Source organism: Perca flavescens, chromosome 21, assembly GCF_004354835.1.
Source record: "Perca flavescens isolate YP-PL-M2 chromosome 21, PFLA_1.0, whole genome shotgun sequence".
NCBI lineage: Eukaryota > Metazoa > Chordata > Actinopteri > Perciformes > Percidae > Perca > Perca flavescens.
This window is the reverse complement of record NC_041351.1, coordinates 10,750,108-10,770,909: the sequence shown is the minus strand read 5'-3', so window position 1 is coordinate 10,770,909 and position 20,802 is coordinate 10,750,108. Positions and strand designations below refer to the sequence as shown.

The 20,802-nt window shown below is 40.9% G+C and overlaps 1 protein-coding gene across 2 annotated transcripts in view; it reads right to left on the bottom strand.

Annotated features, from left to right (window-relative positions):
• Positions 1-925: 925 nt before the first annotated feature.
• adam12a (ADAM metallopeptidase domain 12a) overlaps positions 926-20,802 on the bottom strand; it is a 74,638-nt gene continuing 54,761 nt past the window's right edge. For both annotated transcript variants that reach the window (XM_028568723.1, XM_028568724.1), the window contains exons 12-23: positions 14,843-15,020; positions 12,288-12,377; positions 11,965-12,160; positions 11,770-11,878; positions 10,881-11,079; positions 9,051-9,128; positions 7,699-7,807; positions 7,261-7,396; positions 6,919-7,033; positions 5,513-5,755; positions 3,025-3,188; positions 926-2,673 (exon numbers count right to left, since the gene is read on the bottom strand). In XM_028568723.1, coding sequence (XP_028424524.1) covers positions 2,604-2,673; positions 3,025-3,188; positions 5,513-5,755; positions 6,919-7,033; positions 7,261-7,396; positions 7,699-7,807; positions 9,051-9,128; positions 10,881-11,079; positions 11,770-11,878; positions 11,965-12,160; positions 12,288-12,377; positions 14,843-15,020 — 1,687 coding nt within the window. In that variant the 3' untranslated portion in view covers positions 926-2,603. The remainder of the gene's footprint in view (positions 2,674-3,024; positions 3,189-5,512; positions 5,756-6,918; positions 7,034-7,260; positions 7,397-7,698; positions 7,808-9,050; positions 9,129-10,880; positions 11,080-11,769; positions 11,879-11,964; positions 12,161-12,287; positions 12,378-14,842; positions 15,021-20,802) is intronic.

Below are 20,802 nucleotides of genomic sequence, written 5' to 3'. Positions count from 1 at the left end.
ATTGAATACATTTCTAAATATCAATGACGACTGCTAAAGCTCTTAACCATTAAACAAGCCTTAATGCAACTCTACTGTAAAAATAAAGCCTACGTGTCTGATAGTAGCATAGAATAAACAGATATGTAAATGATGTCAATCACACCAAAGTGTAGTTCAAATACTCAGTACTAAACACAGAATTTAGGCAACATACATGCCAATTTTTGTAAAAACTTTTTAGACTTTGCATCCCAGCCCCTTCCTTTTTTTGGGACAAATTAAATCTATCTTCAGCAGCGACCTTGTAATTAGAGGATGTTGGCTGAGGCAGTTTTCAGGAGCTTCTCATCTGTGTGTTTTTGTGTAGGCCTAGTCTTTTTTGAACATCCTTTTTTAACACACACACACACACACACACACACACACACACACACACACAAACACACACACACACACACACACACACACACGTCTATCAGGTCAGCACCAGGGAATATGTGCAACAGTGAACACACAATCCCACACCTGTATTGATTGAAGCAGTATCTATGTCCCTTACAAAGACTTAAAGTCAAAAACTCAAATTGCTTTTAGGCTCAGATTGTTGAAATTAGCCTCAGATGTCAGTGTTGACTGAAAATAAAGACTGCATTAAAATGTTAAATTGCACTTATTTCTGTATTCAGTATTCAAGCTAATGGTTGCAGTTTGGCACAAGCATAAAGGAAAGGCTCATTGATACAAAGAAATTGTGGTTTTAAAATTTGATACAGTATGAAATCTGTCTTTGTATTCTTACAAAATAGGAAGTGTGAAGTTGTCATTGATTGTGTGCATATAGACTACTATTCTATTTAAACATTTGCACATAATAGATTTTTCACATGACGCCAGTCTCCGTGAAAACATGCATAAAAAAAGCACAAAGATCATTAACAAAAAGTATTTGAAAAACTGTTTTACTAATACTGCACAGGTGTTAAAAATACCATGACCAGACACAGACATTTCTTTCTTTACATATGATGTATCAAACAATCATTATATAAAAAAAAACATTCTCCATGGAAATGTGTTCACCTGTAACACAACATACGAGGAACATATGGACATAACTTACAGTCCGGTGACAGGACTCAAATACTGTCTATTATAGTGGACATATAGCATAGCATTGAAAAAGCAAAGTAAACAAAGCACTGAATGTAAAACTACTGCATTATTAAAAAAATAACAGTATCAAAAGTAACAAAAGTCCAAAGTTAGGCTACATATTTGTGAACAAGAGCTGTGCTTAAAGGAAAAGTTGCTCAGTGTGAATGTATATACGCTGCATTGCAATCCAGTAAAACAATAATTCTGCAAAAATAATAAAACACTGTTCAATAATTGCCACAAATACAATTAATGTAGGCGTGTGTATCTGGCATGTATACTGGCTTTAAAAAAACCCATCTCAACAGCCAAATAAAAAATTTACAAAATATAGAAAATGAGTAACTGCCACAACGTTTTGGTTGAAACTTCATTTCAGTGGCAGAAAGAGATCTAGAAATCTGTCCTTGTCAAGTTGTTAAAATCCACACATGAAAACTGTAACCAGACACTGGCTGTTTACATGTGAGTGCCTCCATGACGCCTGTGTGGACACAGCTTTAAGAAAGTCCTTAGTGATTCCGTGATTTCATCATAGAGTTTTATACAGAGTCCTCGGTGTAGACAGGCACACTGGGAAATACTCAAAAACACACACGCGACCTTTAGCAGAGCGCTATTTCAGACGTTTTACTCTCTGACGAATGAATGCTTCCTTGCTCTCAGCTCATTTTAGATCCATGTTCAGTTCATACCTCAGTACCCAGATCCCTCAAGTGAACCTATTGAGTCTTGTTAATGAAAAAGAAATGGCAAATCAGTGACATTTCACAAATTGTCACTGTCACCTGTCTGAAATATAAACGCAAAGGAAACAGACCTGAATTTCAGCGGACTGTGAAAAAAACAGCTCCTCTTCCCCAATTGCAGAACTGTTGCAGTAATACCACTTTTTCTTTTTCTGTAGTTGTTTCAAGCCTCATCAGATTGGCTCAAAGGTGCTACAGAGAGCATTACCATTCAAGAAAAAGTGTTGTCTGTTCTCATCTGTCATTGCACAATACTCTTTTTCAACTCCCTGTAGTATACAAACAAAACCATTATGTAAAGGGTTCCCTTCTTTAAAACACAATTAATAAATCATGTCTGCAATTAGAATGTCACAGATTGGCTTTATTTTTTCTTCATATTTTTTAATCTCCCTTCACTGTCCTTGATAAAGACCAGTTAATGAGAAAGAACACATTGTGAAACTGATGCAAAGGACAAATTTAAACTTCTAAGTTGCTACCGTGTAGTAAAAGTGTCTGGCACAGTGCACTGCGTGGCAATAAATACAGAATATAAATACTTTACATGTACCTGAGCTCAGACTCGTAGCACCATTTAGGGACAGAGCACCAAAGGGACACGGCAAGATCTCCTGATACAAAACTCAGAGAAGCCGCCTTCTTTTTAAGGTTTTCAGAGTTTTTATAGTGCAAATTCTGTGTATTATCACAACATTGTCCCATCTGGCCAAAGTCTCAGCTGCTGTATTTCACGTTGGTGATTATGCAAGGCTTTGGTAGCGTTGGAGGTTGCTTGGGACTGGGTCTAGAGGAAGGAGAAAAGTAATACAAATATGTAAAAAATAAATAAAAATAAAATAAGAATCTCTCAGTAAGTGATACCAGCTTCAGTAGGGGTGGGGGTAAAAAAAAAAATCGATGCAGCATAGTTTTGCAATATTTTCCGAGGCAATACTGTATCGATACACGGACGCCAAGTATCTTTTTTTTTTTTTTTTTGGACAAAACAGATGTTGAGAAATTCTGCAATATATTGCAGAATATTGCATTTTAAAATCGCAATAATCGTATCGTAATAAAAGTATCGTGGGGCCTCTGGTGATTCCCACCCCTACGGCGTTGTTTTTAAATATATCTGGCGGAGGTTGGGACTCACCTGTTGGGGTGTGGTATGGGGCGCACAGGTCTGGATACGTCAGGTAATGGTGCAGGGCCGCAAACAGCAGAAGGCCCCTGGACTACAGAGGGACTTCGAACCAGACGAGAGCTCCTTGGATCGGCAGGAAGGGGTTTCTGAGGAGGACTGGGCTTCTCCAACTCCTAACAAAGAAAACACGCCATAAAAGTAATAAGTGAGAATCTCCACCAGGTGGCACTCACAGCTCAGGCCTGCTTGTTTGTGTTTTCCTCTTTCAGACATCAGGGCAGCCCTGCCCATGCAACTTGCCATGAGAGGAAGTGTCATGTGGTTTTAATCTTCTCTAGAAGACTGAGATCATGATGAAGGCCTGCTACCTAGCCCCCATCTGGTCTCCATTCTCTTCCTCCTCTTCTCCCTGGTTGAAGAGAAGCCTCCTCAAACATCACAGAGTAAAGGACCCAAAAAACTGAACCTCAGACCCCACTCGCCCATGGAATCAGTCTCCTATGCAGTGTCTCTTCTTTGCATCCAGGTCAAGTATAATGAAAATCAGAACCATTGACATATTGCTACCAATTCATCGCATTGACAGCCAGATATTCAAAAAATATCAGAACAGTACTATTGGTAGTAAAGTGACATGCAGGTAAATGAAAATAGAATGTCTGATAAGTTGATTAATAGGCACAACATTTTACTTAGAATAACTAAACCCACATTCACAAACCCAAGTCAAAAAGCCTACATCAGGTGAAGCTCTCCCATTGGACAGCGCTAACATGTCCCCAGCAGAGAGCTTTCACTGTGGGAGGAAAGAAAGGCTTTGTCCACGTCTTGGAGCTGCCAAACAGCTGCTAAAGATACTGTCGGTGAAGTCTGCTGCCAACAGGCATCACTTTCAGTTTCACACTTTGACATTAAATAGGAGCAGCTGAGAAGGAAAATCTACTTCCTGAAGTCAAAACAGTGCCAAGAGCTGCTGCACTTCACCTGTTACACAGGTGCGCGACAGCCAAGAAGCTTTGTAAAACTAAATGGAGTTTTCTTTTAATTAAATGGCTCTGGAAAGTGCATATTCTGAAGCAAAGCTCTTAATATATATTTTTTTTAGAAGACCATTTTCACCGATGAAGTGTTCTGTTAAAGTGTTACCATGACAATGAATGAGCACTATCCCTGATAAATAGTGTGAAAAACAAGTACAGTAATGGAACATTTCGAAAACACATCTGTCAGTGAATATTGAAGGAGAGTATTTTATGTGAGGCTCTTTATGGAATGCTGATATATTCCATCATATGCTGTCGTAACATTTATTAGCTCCAAAACAGTGTTGTGTTTTAAAGCCAGACGTCCTCTGTGACCCCTCCAGTAATCTGGATAAGACTGGAATTATAAATGTCATTATCTGTCTAACACACCTCTAATTGACACTGGTGTGGCATAGCTTTGACCTCAGCTCCCCCGTGGCGTCATTTTGACTGTCCTTAAAGGCTTTTTTTACAGTCAACTCATGCTGTTTTTTCATCCACATTCCATCTTTCTCTGTTTTCATTGTTTTTCTTTTTACGTATTTGCTAATTTGCACTTTCTTTTAGAGCTGAAACTAATTCATTATTTCACGAGTGATTCATCTCATCTAAAAAGGTCTAATGTTAAAAGTGGTCATCACAATTACCCAAAGTGACATCTTCAGATTGTTCACTCCAAAACCAAAAGGTATTCAATTTACAATGATATATAACAGAAAAAAACACACATTTAAAAGCTGGAACCAGTGAATGCAGTTTCTGCCTGTAAAAAAACCCCTGTAATGATTAAAAAACTGTAATTGATCAAACAACTCGTTCCCTCAAGCCTCCCTTTGTCTTTTGATAACTTTGTCTTTCTGTCTTTTGGATCCTCTCTCTCTTTGGGTCTCTCTGCCTCCCTTGCCTACAGTGCAAAAGTCAAACCAGATTAAAGCAAAGAAGAGTCTTTGAGAATCACTGAGTGAGAGGGATTTAACACCAGGATCTTCTGACTTTCTCTTCCCTCAACTTTGACAGACAGCAATGTCATAACTAAACTCCATGGAATACCAGTGGCAGCAAATTTACCACCCTGTGATATTTGGACATACTTGCTCACTCCAGTTGCCGTTTCATCTTCTCTGTCTCCCCCCATCTGCAAGTCTGGCTCCATTTCCATTATTTATGTGGTGGTTTGTATTGTAGAATTGAAGCCTCGCTTGGATGACGCTACCTCCCTGGTTAACCTCGTTATTTTATGACACTGTGCATAACTGTCAACACGCATATACTTTAATAGGACACAAAAGAACCATGAAAACGCTCGACATCATGACACCCGTCTATAGGTGCATTGAACAACATCATTTCCCTGCTCAGGTATTATGGGCTGTAATAGTGAGTAAAAGCTCCCATGACCAAGCTGAGAAATTACAGTGAGTAACATCATCAAATAAAATGTTTCCAACTGAGGGAACAGGGAACTTACTCACCATGACCATCCTGCAAGAGTTATGGCGTGACGCACTGCGAAACGACGCCCCTCTTGGTACGACATGGATGTGAGGAGGAGGCAGCGGGGGTCTCGGCAGCCCGGGGCCAGGGGAGAGGGACAGGGTGAAAGACAGAGGGACAGGGTGGCTGAGGTGAACCGGAGGGCACTGGGGCAGTCTGTGTAGGCTGTGGGAGGGGTAGGGAGCCGGTGGTAGCACCGCCTCTGGTCCACGGTGAGGAGGCTGCAGAAAGATGAAAGACAGAACCAGAAGAATCAAGAGTATGCATTGTTTAAAAGATAAACCGTCTGCTTCCTATTAGAAACAGTCATGTTAACCTCCTCCTCTTTTTCTGCCGTTCTTCCTGACGCTGTCAACGATGTATAAATCAAACGCTCTCACTTGCCTGCCCACTATTCCCCTTAACTCCTCTTCAGGTAACCTATAAAAAGGGAAAAACCAATACTGTGCCATAAGCACCCGCTTGGCCTCATTCAAAGGTGGACACAGCTAAAGAGCCCACACGCACTCCCGTTGAGACAGATCAGACATAGAATAGAGCCAAAATATGAGTCTGCCTAGTATTAAGACCTGGCCACATGTGCACAATTTAAAAACACACAATGTAACACATACAAAAGCATGCACACATGCGCTCATGTGGCGGTTTAACACAGCCCGGGACAACTGGAAAATGACCTCACCTGCACTGTGCTTACATCAAACAGCCTTACATCCTTTCTCCTCTTACAGTTGACCCCAAATGAAAACCACATGCTCCTAACTGAAAACACCAATCTCATGGTAATGCGCAACAGCTTGCGTTACTCGTGTGCCACCCTGCTGCACAAATGTCAATTCTGACACAGCTCCTCTTATTTCAGCACCCCCCCTAACTCAATCGATCACAGGTCTCTTCCCATTACAAGGCACGTCACGGCAGTAATGGAGTAGTTAAGGCATGTGTAGACACACAAGTCATTGCAGCAAAAAAATCCTGCTCGGTCTTCCAATTATGTGTTACAGGGAGACTTTATATCTCAAGGACGTAAGCCGCCGCATCAACATTCTTCATGTAAAAAATGCGCAGATAAATCAATGTCTCTCTTAACAGGCGGCTGTTAACGACAAGACATGTATTCAAGTGCTGTAAACACACTGCTCGCCACATACTCCACTATCACTACCTCCTCACCATGTCCACATAGAGACGGATGATTTAATTGGATTTGAAGGAGCTGCCATTTGTGTGAAAACAACATGTCAATCCTTCAGAAAATGATTTGTGCTAATGTGAGAGCTGCAGCATTCCAGGAAGAATATTACAAAAAAAAGTCCCTATGCAAAAGATGCCTATCTGTTGTTTGTAATGGGCCTGTCAAGCTCAAGAAGTGTGATTTAGTGACCTTGAAGATGGTGGCACTGTGTGGCAGAGGCGGGGCCGGTCGAGATGGAGACGTCGTGCTTAATGACCGAGGCTGGTTCGGAGTGGATGGTCCGCTGATTGCGGCGTTTACTGATCTGGAATTTAAAGAGGAAATGATATACAGCATCTCTAATGAAACACTTTATTATATTTATCATATGTCATGTTATATATATTCAAATAATGGAAATCAAAACGTATTTATTATACGCAGCAATTTTCTTCACAGTGTGACCAATTATTTAAATGTTCCCACTCAGCTGCATCAAAATAAAATTAAATGTTAAAATGATAATTGCAATTATGATGTTAAAAAAAGCACCTGTGCTTCTCAATTGGGTTCTTTTTACTTATGAAGAGCAGACCCAGCACTGTTTTTCTCTTGATGCAGATGATCAGAGCAGCTCCCAGGACAGTAAGGAGAGCCACCAGGATGCCCACTGTCAGAGTCCCACTGTCTGCTCAGAAACACACATGGAAACAATAGATGGTTTAAAAGACAAAAGTCTTCTAGTACTGAACATGAAAGCCAGACTGAAGCTGTCAACATTTCTGCAGACTTCAATCGATGCTTTACGTAGTAATTCTCAGCAAATTTGATGCATTCTAAGGTTTCTTTAAAGCTTTTAACACCAGTATTTCCTACCACAAAACAGTTTTGTGGAGAAAATCATAGTTTTAGGACTTGTTGGCATTTATATATTACTGTTGAAATGCTCATACATTCCATTCCTAAGACCTATAACATAACATGACTTACTTGCTAATCTGATGGGACCACTGTCCACACTCCCTCCAAAACCTGCCTTGTCACAGAAGGGAGGCGCCCAATGAGCCTCGCAGTGACAGTTCTTGTTGTTGTTGCACACCTGCAGTATATTAAAATGACAATTAACTGTTAGATGAGCCATAAATGCAGTCGTGAACTTGTCTTTTTCATGCTACTCCTGACTATTTGCCTAACACTACACTCCTTTAATAGCTCTCATTAGGCTACAGTGCAAACAATTTAGCGTTTAATGATACAAATCAGAGACAAGCAGCAAGCCCTCACATTCTGGAATCTGGAATCAGTGAATGCTTGGGATTTTTATCAAAATGTTCTGTCTGAGTTGTTTCACCACTAGACACCACAGTCAACACTTATGAACGCTGGTGGATGACAAAGTCAACCACAAGCCAGCACTCCTAAGTTCCATAGGGCAAAGATGTCTGGTATAAAAACTAGAGCTGACTTTTTGCCTTATACCTCATCTCTCTCTCTCTCTCTCTCTCTCTCTCTCTCTCTCTCTCTCTCTCTCTCTCTCGTCTTCCTATCCTGCAGAGTGGAGGAATGGAACAGTATAAGAGGATTCTCCAGCAGGGTAATGTAGAGCAGGTGGGGGCTTCTTTCCAAGGCAACACCTTGATCTAATCTGTGACTGTAGGGGTGCCCTATCTCCAAAAGGAGCAACAACATTTTATTTCTGTATGTATTTTGAGTAAAACAGTCCTTAGAGCTATAGATATGTCTTAATTGGAACTGGACAAACAAATGTGACCGTATTATATCTGGAGAGGCCGTAAAAACGGTTTCCTCTGTAGCTTTGATTAAACTTTATCAGTCACAGTCAAAGCCTCTGGTACCTACTGGTGTATTTCAGGGTAATACCACACATATCTTTTCTCAAACAGGACCAGCCGTAGACGTTTGATGGGTGGCATTTTAGAAAAATCCAATATCCATGCTCACCAGCTCAAAGTCAAACTGTGTGTCATTGCTCCTAGTGTTTGGCCAAATAAAGCCTGGCTTTCAGATTTCAACATAGTTTTTTGGGACAAGGACGAGTGCCTGAAAGTATGATGGATGGCACTTAAAGCTGAGCATAAATGAAGCCATTATATCTAATTGATTGAACCTTTCAGCATCCAGAATGATTGATTGCAAGGCATTGTAATGGCACCCTAGCTACTGGTCATTTGAACAAATTACAGCCAAAATGAGCTTCTGTGTGTAGGAGGAATGGGGTATTAAAAAAAACAACTAATCTGGGTGGGGGACTAATTTGAGATAGACAGCTATCACATCAGGTCCTGACATCACTGAAATAGGATGAAAGGTGCTGTACTCACCCCTTGGCTGCTGCACTTGGCTGAGCATTCATGCACACCAAAGACACTGACATTCTGGCACCGACGATTCAGACACATCTGAAGTACACAAAGATATTAAACATTGACAGGCTGAACTCAAAAAGCAGATTCAGTAATATTCTAAACCCTTTAATATTTTAAGGGAAAAGGCCAACAGATCCAGCTTTCTATTTCTTTTAATTTGCCACTGACAAACCACTTCGACTATAAAACAGCAAAGAATGAAATATAATTAACACTGAGATTTTCACAAATGTATTAATGTGGCTTTTTAAAAGTTATATGATGTGGACTGTGAGCTCCTTTTAAGGCACCACACCCAAATATATCCAGGCTGAATGTGAAGATGAACTTGGCAGCACTGGGTACAGAGAGGAATGCCAGAGCCCTTGACAGATGAGGGCAGAGGCTTGATCCTCTTTAAGGGTGGAGACTTAAAGAGAAAAACAGTAAATTAGAATAAATGGAGCCACTGTATCATTGAAGTGACCAATGTCTGAATAGATGACCATTGGAAGATGCCGAATAGACTGAATAATGGTAAGTCAATTAAGTGTCTGAGGCTGGACACACCCTGAAGAACCTCTTAGAAAGTCTTAGTCATGGCCTGTCACTCCACATCACTTTTTCCACTCTTATTTCCCAGAATTTGGGTAATATATTTCTATTTATTTTTTTACAGATAGCTACCATTGCTATATAGCAGTGCTTATTCTATTCTTATTCTAATGCTTCACCTAAAGGTCCCATATTGTAAAAAGTGAGATTCCATGTCTTTTTTTTTTAACAATAAAGTAGGTCGAGGTGCTAAATAAATACTGCAATAGTATCAAAATGCTTAATCCACAAAGAAATGCACACAGCTGATATTCAGAAATGGTGCCTTTAAACAAGACAAAATCAATTCTGTGCAGAAATGCATTCTAAAAAAATCCCTCTTTGTGTTGCTATCTCTAAACTGAAGCTCAACAAGGAATTACTGTCTGGGGAAACACAAAGAGATACTAAAAGGTTTTATTTTAAAGAGATAGGTTAAGTATTGAAAGAAGGAATGACTACAGCAACCAATAAGTCATTTAATGTACATATGGACAGGTTGGTATTGTATTAAAATATACTTGAAAAATTGTGAACCTGTCCTAGCAATAAAAAATACTCAGACTACTACAGAGCACAGAAGTCTTACCAAAAAATGTACTAAAAGTATCAAATGTAGAGGAACTCAACATGTAGAATAACCCCTCTGATCTTAGACCTTTCTAACATTCTTGCTTGTCTTGATTTACATATTTTTTCAAATGTATTTGTTTCTATTGGGTATGTTTTCTTTATGTACTAGTGTATATTCTATCATTTGTAACTCTGAAGAACAGATAAATGTAACAGATAAAAAAATATAAAGTAGCAGGAAATGGAATGAGTACATTTACCTTCATATTGTACTTAGGTACAACCGGCAGCGACAGATGCCGCCCACAAAGAGCCTGGGTCTGTCCGAGGTTTCTGCCTAAAAGAAAGTTTTTCCTCGCCACTGTTGGACCAAATGCTTGCTCGTGGGAAATTGTTGGGTCTTTGTAAATTATAGAGTGTGGTCTAGACCTACTCTATCTGTAAAGAGTGCTGAGATAACTCTTGTTATGAGTTGATACTGTAAATAAAATTTAATTGAATTGAATTAGGTATAGTACTTCAATAAATGTACTGTTATGTTCCACCACTGCTGATGAGTCAGTTGTACGCTGGATTGATTTATGTGTGCATGTGTGTCTCTACTGGCTGTATTTAACCGTCACAGGCTTCAGCTCTCACCAGTCCATCTCCACACTTGGTCCCCGTTAGGACCAGGCCGGGGTCAGGCATGTCATCACCCAAATAGACATGTGTGCCTCGGCACAGTATCCTTCCCCCTTCCTGCATGGGAATGTTTGTTTCTATGGAAACAGCGTTGGTACCAATTACTGGGCGGTTAGCTCCTCCTTGACACTGGATTTTGCCACATTTAGCATCTCTGTAAACAGAACAAACAACACGGGGAATAACAATGGGATAATTGAATAAAATGTCACTGTTTTCCCAAATGTGTATGGATCCAATTATTTTCTATTTCCATTTATGTTTCTCACTCTTGCTGTCCAATTAGGGAAAGTGCAGCAGAGGCAGCTTATTTTTGACTGTTTTCAGACCACAACCTGAGAGATTTTAATCTGCATTTCACCAAGTGACTCTGTAACCGTCAATTAGGGCTTGCCTAGCCTAGATGAGAACCAATAAGTATTTACACTGTTTAATGTGTCAGTTATTTTTTTGATTAATAGTTTAGTCTTTAAAATGTCAGAAACATTATAAGGGAAAGTACATCCCAGGTTGTCAGAGCTTCAAATAACTTTTTTTTACCGGTAAAATACCCAAATATGTGCTATTTAAAATGATATAAAACAGAAATGCAGCAAATGCCTACATTTCAGAGGCTGCAACCAATTTGGCATTTTTTCTTTTTAAACAATTATTTGAATCAACAGATATTTTATGTTTCAGCAGTCAAATTACATCCATTCTAGTTTCTAACATTAAAAAAGTCCAGTCCATGTAAGAGTGTTCAGTTATAGAGTAAGCACAGTATATGCCCCACAATGCATTCCACAACTGACATGTGCAATTAAATGCATCTGTCAGTTTCTATGGGAACGTCAGGTCTTACCGTGCTTCACATTTGGCAAAGGAGCCTTTGGAGTCTTTGCCACAGTTGCCATAGGGGTCTCCTGCTGAGTTGACCCTTTGAAAGCAGATGCCTGGAGCTGCCTTTGCTCCTGCAAAACACAATGAAACACGTCAAAAAGCTGGCAACCATCACTGAACCATTCACGCGCAGCCAGGAAGGGGACCTTCCACATACCTTGGCCCCACAGCGTGATGCATTGCTGCTCGTGAGTCTGGCAGATGCCGTTATAACAGTAGCCGTCCACGTTTTGGCAGGCGTGGCCGTCGTGCAGGTAGACATTGGAGGGGCAGTGAGGGCTGCCGCCGGTGCAGAACTCAGGCAGATCACAAGAGTTACTGGATTCACGGCATGGAGTGCCTGCTGGCTTCAGCTACACTCAAATGTTGACAGCAAGACAAATACCCAGAGTGAAGCTTAGAGAAATATGTGGTGAGCTTTATGTCAAGATGTGCCTTAAAAAAACGATGTCATGGCTGGCTAATCAGGATACATCCTACCTGACAGTCCTGGCAGCACTGTCCATGTGCACAAACAGCATCCCCCTTCAGAGTGCAGGTAGTAGCATTGCAGCACGGATTCACACATTCCTTCAGATGGAAAATAATGGAAAAGGAAGGCAGGCACAAAAATGTAAGTGAGGGAGACCAAAAGTAAAGAATAACTCAGCACAAAAGAGATCATATTTCATGCTCAGAATTTGTTATCAGAGGGGATGCAGCCCTGGCAGGGCTGTATTCTGTAGCCACTCAGAACCCTGGCAGAGGAAAGGAAACGGCAGTTTCTAGTTCTCTAAAACCTACAATGTTTCCATCTGACAGGACTTACAAGCTCATTCAGAGCCCTGGAAACATGAGCTGGACGGTGAAGGAAATAGAAAAATGAGGAGCAAAGAAAAGAAGGACAGGGCAAAAACAAACAGGCGAAATATTGTGTAATCTAGATAATTTGGCTAAAATCAAACAAGAAATTGCCAACAGGGTAGGCAAAATACTATTTGAACTAATATAGCAATCAAGCCATTACATCAGACACAATCTGTCCTTGAAATGAGTAAAAAAGACTTGATATAACCAATGACACCAGAGATTCAAGATGATGGTTCTTGAAACTAGACTGTTTTTTAATTTAGCATCACATTCTAAAACAGGACTACAAAGATTCTGAAAAGACCCACATTCTTCTGCTTATTCACATTAGGCTGAGGACCTTCACCAGTTGTAACACAGAAATATTTTCACTACCCTCCCCCCAACTAATCACACAACATCTGTGCAGGTAGGAGTAAGCAGTGCAGAGACTCACACAGTCAGGAATCAAACCCATACATGCTACTCTGTCATAACATGAGGCTTATTCAACCTATTTCAGGAATTTTCTGAAAACAAGTGTCCTTTTCCTTAATACTAGTGTAGCAGTCTGCTCAAGTTAAAGCTATAGTGGGTAGTTTCTGTCGCGGCCATGAGGAATTCTAAGTAATTACAACAACACTGTCTTGCGCATCCACATTATACAAGCCTTCCTTGATCTCGCACGCCCCCCTCCACGCAGTTGCTAGTCTGCAAGGAGGACACGGAGGATTAAAAAAACATGATGGACTCTTCTTTGTAACAATTCATTTGGCAGTGGCTTGAATGTAATGGATGCCCATTAATATCAAAAAGTTACGCACTAAAACTTTAAACCAGAGAGAGACAGAGACACATTTATCTGTATACCATCCCTGTAACATTTAGCATCTCAGTGTCTGTGTCATGTAGTCTGTATCATGAGCCATGCTCTGCACCAATCAGCAACTGTCTGCCTTCTGATATGGATTGAAGCTAGCATTCAATCGAGGCTCAGCGCAGAAGATGTGTCTGCGTATATGCTTGTGCATTGTATGATCTCACACTGAGGCAGGCTGACTGAATCCTGGAGGTTCAGCTCTCTCCATCTTTCCATTAAGCAGCAGGCAGAACATACTGTACAGCCGAGTGCAGTGAGAGACTCAGGAGGAAGTAGATGGACGGAGCTGGCAGGGGACACAGCTGACATGATGGGCCTTCCAGAACTTCTTTCAGTCTGAAAACCATTAAGGGCCTTTCCCATGGTCCTCTGGGCCAAAGGAGGCGGAGAAGTCATGCTGAAAAGTAGCAGCCTGTGATTTTGAGGAATAGGACCCAGGCTTTTTAATGAGGCTTTTTAATGGTAGAGAGAGGTGCTGTCTGAGCACTCTGATCTGGCTTGGGTTGGCATGACGCTGCTCAACTCTGTGAAGAGCTTTATTATCACTGCTGGCGCAGGCCTGCAGAGCTTATGTCAGTTCTTTGTTTTGAAGGACAAGTCCACTTTCAGACTGACCCTGGCTGAACCCTGAGCGCACAAAAAGACTCGCTGAGCATAAAGGTGTAAACAAATCCCGAGAGACAACAAGGCATTCTCTCACGTAGGCTATATAATTATAATTATATAATTCAAAATATCCTTCCACATCATAATAGATGTCTCCATATTTCATAATTCTGTTATTGTCAGCCTGCCTATGCTGATTGTCAGCTGCATCATGATTAACGGTTTTATCATACCACAGTGGCAGCAGGTAGCAATGTGTGCCACCATTACGTATGTGCTTGCTGATGCAGATTCATTTAAATAATTCACTGGCTGACAGGGCGAAGCTGTCAGCGATGTTTCCTCTCAGAGAATTGTATCACTATCAGACAATCCTCCTCCCAAACACCTCCTCAGTGCGCAGAATGAATAAATTTACACTCATATCTCTAAGCTTATTTTCTGAAGACTTATTTGAATTATGAAAGCTGTGCGCCATTAGCTTTGAAACCGAGGTGAACAATTTGTTTTTAGTTTGGGAAATTAGTTTGTGCCATGCCTCTGTCATGAAAAATCTACAGGAACACCCACTAGCGCCTCTGTTTATTTAATTTCTGAAATGTGGGAAACATGATTAACAATGATTTATGGGTGGCAGTTAAGGCAGAGATTTCAATTTTGATAAAAGGGCCGTTAAACAAGAACGCTGACAAATTGTAGGAGGTCTATATAGCACTCTCACCTCAAGTTCTCCACAGTCACACTCCTCTCCCTCCTCCACGTAGCCGTTGCCACATTTTTGCCCACCGTAGAGAACCTTGACCTCAGGCATGTTGAACAGACACATCCCGACACCCTTTTCAAAACTGGCCGTCAGGTCCTTCTTGCTGCAGCTGCTGAACACTGTGGGGAACGGGTACCTGTGAGAAACATATTTTGTGAGTGACACAGACAGAGACAGAGGAGGAAGACAATTGAGATCCCCCACAAGAGGTCCTCTTCAGTCTGATGTAATCAGTGCTAATTGCTGCTAATCACAAAATCAATTACCCACTAGATCTCTGCAGCCCCTTCAAAGCTCCATTAGCATGCGAAAAGCACAGGGCCCCAGTGACGTCTCCCTCCATGGGGAGAAGGAGATCCGATAAGGCATATTTTATGAGACAGAATCATAAAAAACTCAAGCCAAAATGTGCTGCCTTCGCAAGACTTGTAACACCTATAAATTTGGGAGAAACCGGGGATGGTGTGTTTTTAATATTGTTTTTGGAGCAGACAGAGAGGGTGGTCTGCTCCATGGGGAAAGCACACAGCCCATTTCTCAGATAATATAGTGTCTGAGACTGTATTTTGTTCTCTGTGTCTTAATAAAAGAAAGCACCATATGAGGTTTTAATACATCCAACTACACCATAAAGGACAGCTTAACACAACCAGAAAGGGTGAATCTGTAATGCAATATTCACACTTATATCTGTGCTTGTATTTGTGCACACAGATGAATTACTGTATGAGACAATATGTGGAAGATCCAGGTCAACTTAAATGCCCAAAGGTTTCTTTTAACAGGCACAACAAATGGAAGTCAGTAGACACAGTCAAACCGCATGTTTGCTTGTAAAACCTTTGTAGGCATTCATTTTATTGATTTTTGATATGAAATGTGTCCAATTCAGATTCGTTTACAATTCAGAGCAGCATGGAAAGTGCCTACAGAGTAAATCAAACACAGGCCATATATTCAGTCCATAATGTACTGTATTCTCCAAAATGACAGCAAGATAAATTGTCTAGTTAGCTTGTGAAGTGTTTCTGGTCTGGAACATGACAGTGATGAAAAGACAGCAAACATGTCATGGTTGTAGCACAAATGGTAATTCCTACACATCTTTCAATATATGCAAATATGCATATTTCAAGAGGAGCTTGTGCATAAGGGCCGATTCATACACAGCCTGAGCTGCTGTGGCATCAAGTGGTAACTGGGGTATGTCATATAACGGTCCTGGGCAACCTGTAGAATGCAGCTCATTGAGGTGTTTTAAGTGATACATGAGTTTAAATGTGGTTTCAATTTGTTTTTATCTGAGCCTTGAAGTCAGACCTATTGGCTGTATTGATGCAGAAGCTGTTAAATAACTACTTTCTTCCTCTTTCATCTCAGAGAAGGAAGCATTTCTATGTAGCTCAGTGTTGACACATCTATCAAACAGGGTTTTTTCTCTGATTGGGTTTCACATCTGATACGGCTCTAAATATGTCATGACACTATGTGAATGTTTTGACATGACCTCATTCTCAGCTTGCCTTTGATTTCCGTCATGTGAGGAGGCGGCTTACATCAGCTCCTGCTGCTGACCCCCCTCCCCAAACACACAACCTGCTGCTCTCTAACGTCAATACTAACCAGAGGTTGTGTTAGGTGAAAGTGGGGTACCTCAAAGCAGATCTCTGCACACTCTGGATTAAAGCAAAAGATCAGAGTGGATTTGTAATGACATTAAATGGCAAAAGGAAAGAGCAATAAATAAAGCTGTAATAACAGCCATTATTGCGCCCTCTTTTTCCCTTCCTCCTCGCTGAGCACCTCAGGGGAATTTGCTATGATGAACAGCTGTCAAGGCTGCTTCCTTAGCAACTGCTGTTGTTGATTTCCTCTTTGCCCCCAAAAGCCCGAGCTAAAATTGCTTGCTCAAGTTGCACACCCCCTGTTTTGCTGCAATCAACTCCATGAACTCAGCCCTGTTTTTCAGTTACCAGCCCATGCAATCCATGACCAAAACTCACATCCCTGAGATACATGAGTGGCGCAGGATCCAGCTGTTCTTTATGAGAGGCAATACAGAAATAATTGGTCTACCCTGCAACGGTGAGGGGGTGGGAGAAGGAGTAATGGCTGTGAAAATGCAGACACACCGATGAATTACAGTGGATGGCATTTAGCAGCTGCAGGCCCAAGGGTAAGTAAAGCAGTGCCAGGGCCAGTCACGGTGGGCACATCTGGGGCTCATGGCGAACGAAAGACTCTCTAGACAACCACGTATCCCATGGGAGTCTGGACCACTACCTCAAAAGAAAATATCCACTCTGTGACCTTCTGGCTTCTTCTTATCCTGTTCTTGCTTAACAAAGGATGAGCGGTGTTTACCTCTGCCTGGTCTCTATGACTGCTCTTTGTTCTGTCTCATACTGCTGCATTGTTTACCACCTCTTCGTGCTCCACTTCCATTATGGGATCAATTATTCTCTGTTCTCTGTGTTCTTTGTTCATCTCTAACCTACAGTCATTGTTTGACAGTTGGCTCCTAAGCTTCAGAGGTAGTGCAGTTGATGGTTGATAAGAGTGTACAAAGCAATCACTGCAACTAAACTGCAGCAATGGCCAGACAGGGCTTTAATTGATCTGTGGGAGGTCTTGTGAAAAGAAATAATTCCCAGATCTATTACAGGCCCCTATGATCTGCCCCACACTGTGATAATGCTACGGTGCTGAGGCTCATCTCAAAGCCCTGCTGCTACCATCAGGGGGTAGATGAACTGTGACAGTAAAGAGTTAGAGAAGAAGTCATCAGTAACAACATAAAAAAAAGAATTAAATGGAATCTCTGACAATTCACAACCAAAATTGTTGAAATACATTTCTTTTGGCTCTATTCCTTCTGTTCTGTCTCTACTTTGCATTGCCCAGCTGTTAGTCTGACCAACCTTTTCAATCGAATTTAAAGACTCCAGACTTACAAAAAAAATCATTCAAGACAGAAATTCTTTGGTCAAAGATCCAGAGAACCAGGAAAATTATATTATGTCAACATATTTTTGGCAATTTAAACTTTCTGCATTGCTAGATGAAAGCAGAAATGAAACTAAATTACAAAATTACTACTTTTAATTACTATTATCTACAAAACTAAATGTATTGGGAGCAGTACAGTCTGCCTTCAGTAATGAACATTTTTTTTTGTTAAAATGTTGCAGAGCCCTTTAACCCAAATTTTGCTGGGCAGGACTCTCTCCTCCTAGCCTGTCTGTCCTTGTGGTTCAGATCACACAGAATGCCGGGAAACCCATCCAGCACATCCTGCACAGCCAGTTTATGTCACATCTTTTCAGCCATAAAACACTGATCGGGCTATGAATCAGATCCTCCGGCCGTTCCTATGACGCATCTGCCAAAACATTTTTCGCCTTTTTAACATTTTAAGAGAAAATATAAATTGTGCAAACACTGATTGTGAACCTATCTTCATACTGCTATCACAGTTTTATTACATTTTTTGAAGACCTTGATCTTCCGGCACAAATGTGAATAAAAGTTCATTCAAACCTGACTGTGACAACTGTAACTATGACAAATATTTTATATTTGCTTCAGTAATTCAAAACCACAGGTGCTCATTAAATATTAATTTTACGGCTTCCTTATAGCATGTAAAGCCTGAGCTCTGGGCGATGACATTAGGTGATATGATCTGTTGTGGCCTTTGGTGCCTGGCAGTCTGGCCTACATTGTAGATACTGAAGAGCATTTTCACACTGATTTCCCTATGGGCCCAATTAAACAAGGCATACTAGAAAGTTCCTGTTCTTCAGTGGGGCACGGGTCACATTTCCATGGCACTCTGACTCACTTCCTGTGATTCCTGATTATTTTATGACAAGGGAAATATATCAATCTCTGTCTGTCTGTGAGCGCGCCCAGCAGTCATCATTTGACTCACGGCTTGACCCATGAGTCAGTGAACCCTGTCTTAATAATACATCTCAGTGTCTATCTGTCCATCAACATATCAGTTTTTGTGACTGACTTAGATGGCAAGTGACTGTATGTTTATTTTCATGATATACATTTTATATATCATGGCATTTGTATGTCATCTGTATACATCTGGAAACGAGCTTCATAACACAATTCAGAACTTTCTTTCAGAAACCGCCGAAATGTGGTTTAGTCAGAAGGCAATTTGTACTCTGACAGGAAGAAAATTCATGTGCAGGTGTCATTATTTTTTTTTTTACTTCTTTAAGACTAGATCTGGTGGCCGGGCTCCCTTCTGTCATGCTCACATGTCTCCGCATGGATTACATTTATACTGAATACCTCACACAGGCACCAATATTGTTTCCTGGCAACTGTGGTAATAAGCCACACTTTGTTGATGAAATAACTAAACAAGAGATTAAGCAAGAGAAGTGGACCAAGCATAGAACCCTGTGGAGTTCCTGATTTTTTGTGTGTGTGTGTGTGTGTGTGTGTGTGTGTGTGTGTGTGTGTGTGTGTGTGTGTGTGTGCGGTTTAAGCGGTTTAACCGGACACCAGCCTGTTCTCATTTAGAGCTAATGGGGACATAGTGGGATGGATGGAGAGGGGGATGCGACAATTGGCCGTGACCAATGTGAGCAGGAAACAAGCAGTGCTCTGTGCGGATATGCAGCTGGCACTGAAACATCTTGTAGTTTTACTGCCCCCCACCACTTAACCCTAACCCCCCACCCGCACCCCAGTATAATCATGATGAACTGGATCCCATTATCTCCAGCAGCAAGGCCAGCAGAGCTTGATGGGTATCTGTCTTAACATTAGTGACGATGAAGACATTCCTGTACTCTATTTGATTAAAATGAAAGATCAATCAAAACTGCAAAAACAAAACTCCTCAGTGAGTGAGTGTAGGCGAGTTACGCCAGTACTTTCAATTATTGAATGCAGGGGCCGGTAAACAACGGGGCTTTTGTACCAACTCATCCAAGTCCTGGCCTTGTGAAGAGGTATTTTGTATAATCAACATTGTGCTTTAAAAAGAGCTGGTCACCTGCCTGGAAAACATGGCAGTCAATGCTATAAAATAATTACAGTAGCTGCCAGGTGATGAACAACATTCAGGAGATTGCAGCAGAGCCTGTGTGTGGCCACATGGCATTTAAAAGCATGGAACTACAAGGGGCTTGAGCTGGACTCATGGGAGATGTAGTACCGCCTCAGGCAGAGAGTGTATGGTGCTGACCTGGAATTAACCGAGGAAGCAGAATGAGGCAATCCAGAGTTCTTAAACATCCTTATTTAAATGTATTGCTTCCTTAATCTAGGATTAAATAGCAGAGCAGAAATATGGAGCAATAAGGAGTAGAGGGGATTATTTTTTTAAACCAAGGGCTAGATCTTTTCTATATTTTGTCAAATGGAATGAAAAAAGCACAGTCTCTTTGAAGAGCAGAACAAAAAACTGTAACTATAAATATTCATATCTTATATATTTCTCACTAGTGTGGTAACAAACTACATTCTTTCACATTTAGAGAAGTTCGTCACTGCTATATTTGACTTCAGATTGAGATATTTTAAGGGAGAGGTGATACATTTTCCCTACATAAAAACTGTATAATAGAGCTGCAGATATTTTCCAAAATTAAAGTTGCATGTATGTAAGAATAGAATCACTCTAACTGGCTATGAATAAAGAGGAAACGGAGAGAGCCAGGGAGAGACAGTAAGAGAAAGAAACATAAAAGTATTTCTTGCTCTTTATTTATGTGTTCATCTTGTTGCCAATTTTAGGATAAAGTCCTCGACCAGGGATACCCTCAATCATGGTTAAATATAAATCTACATCTTACTGCTGTGTTGTTTTATGAGTCTATAATCAAGAATAGTGTTACCCTGTTTTTCATGGGTCTGGTCCAAACCAAATACAAAGGGATGTTTCC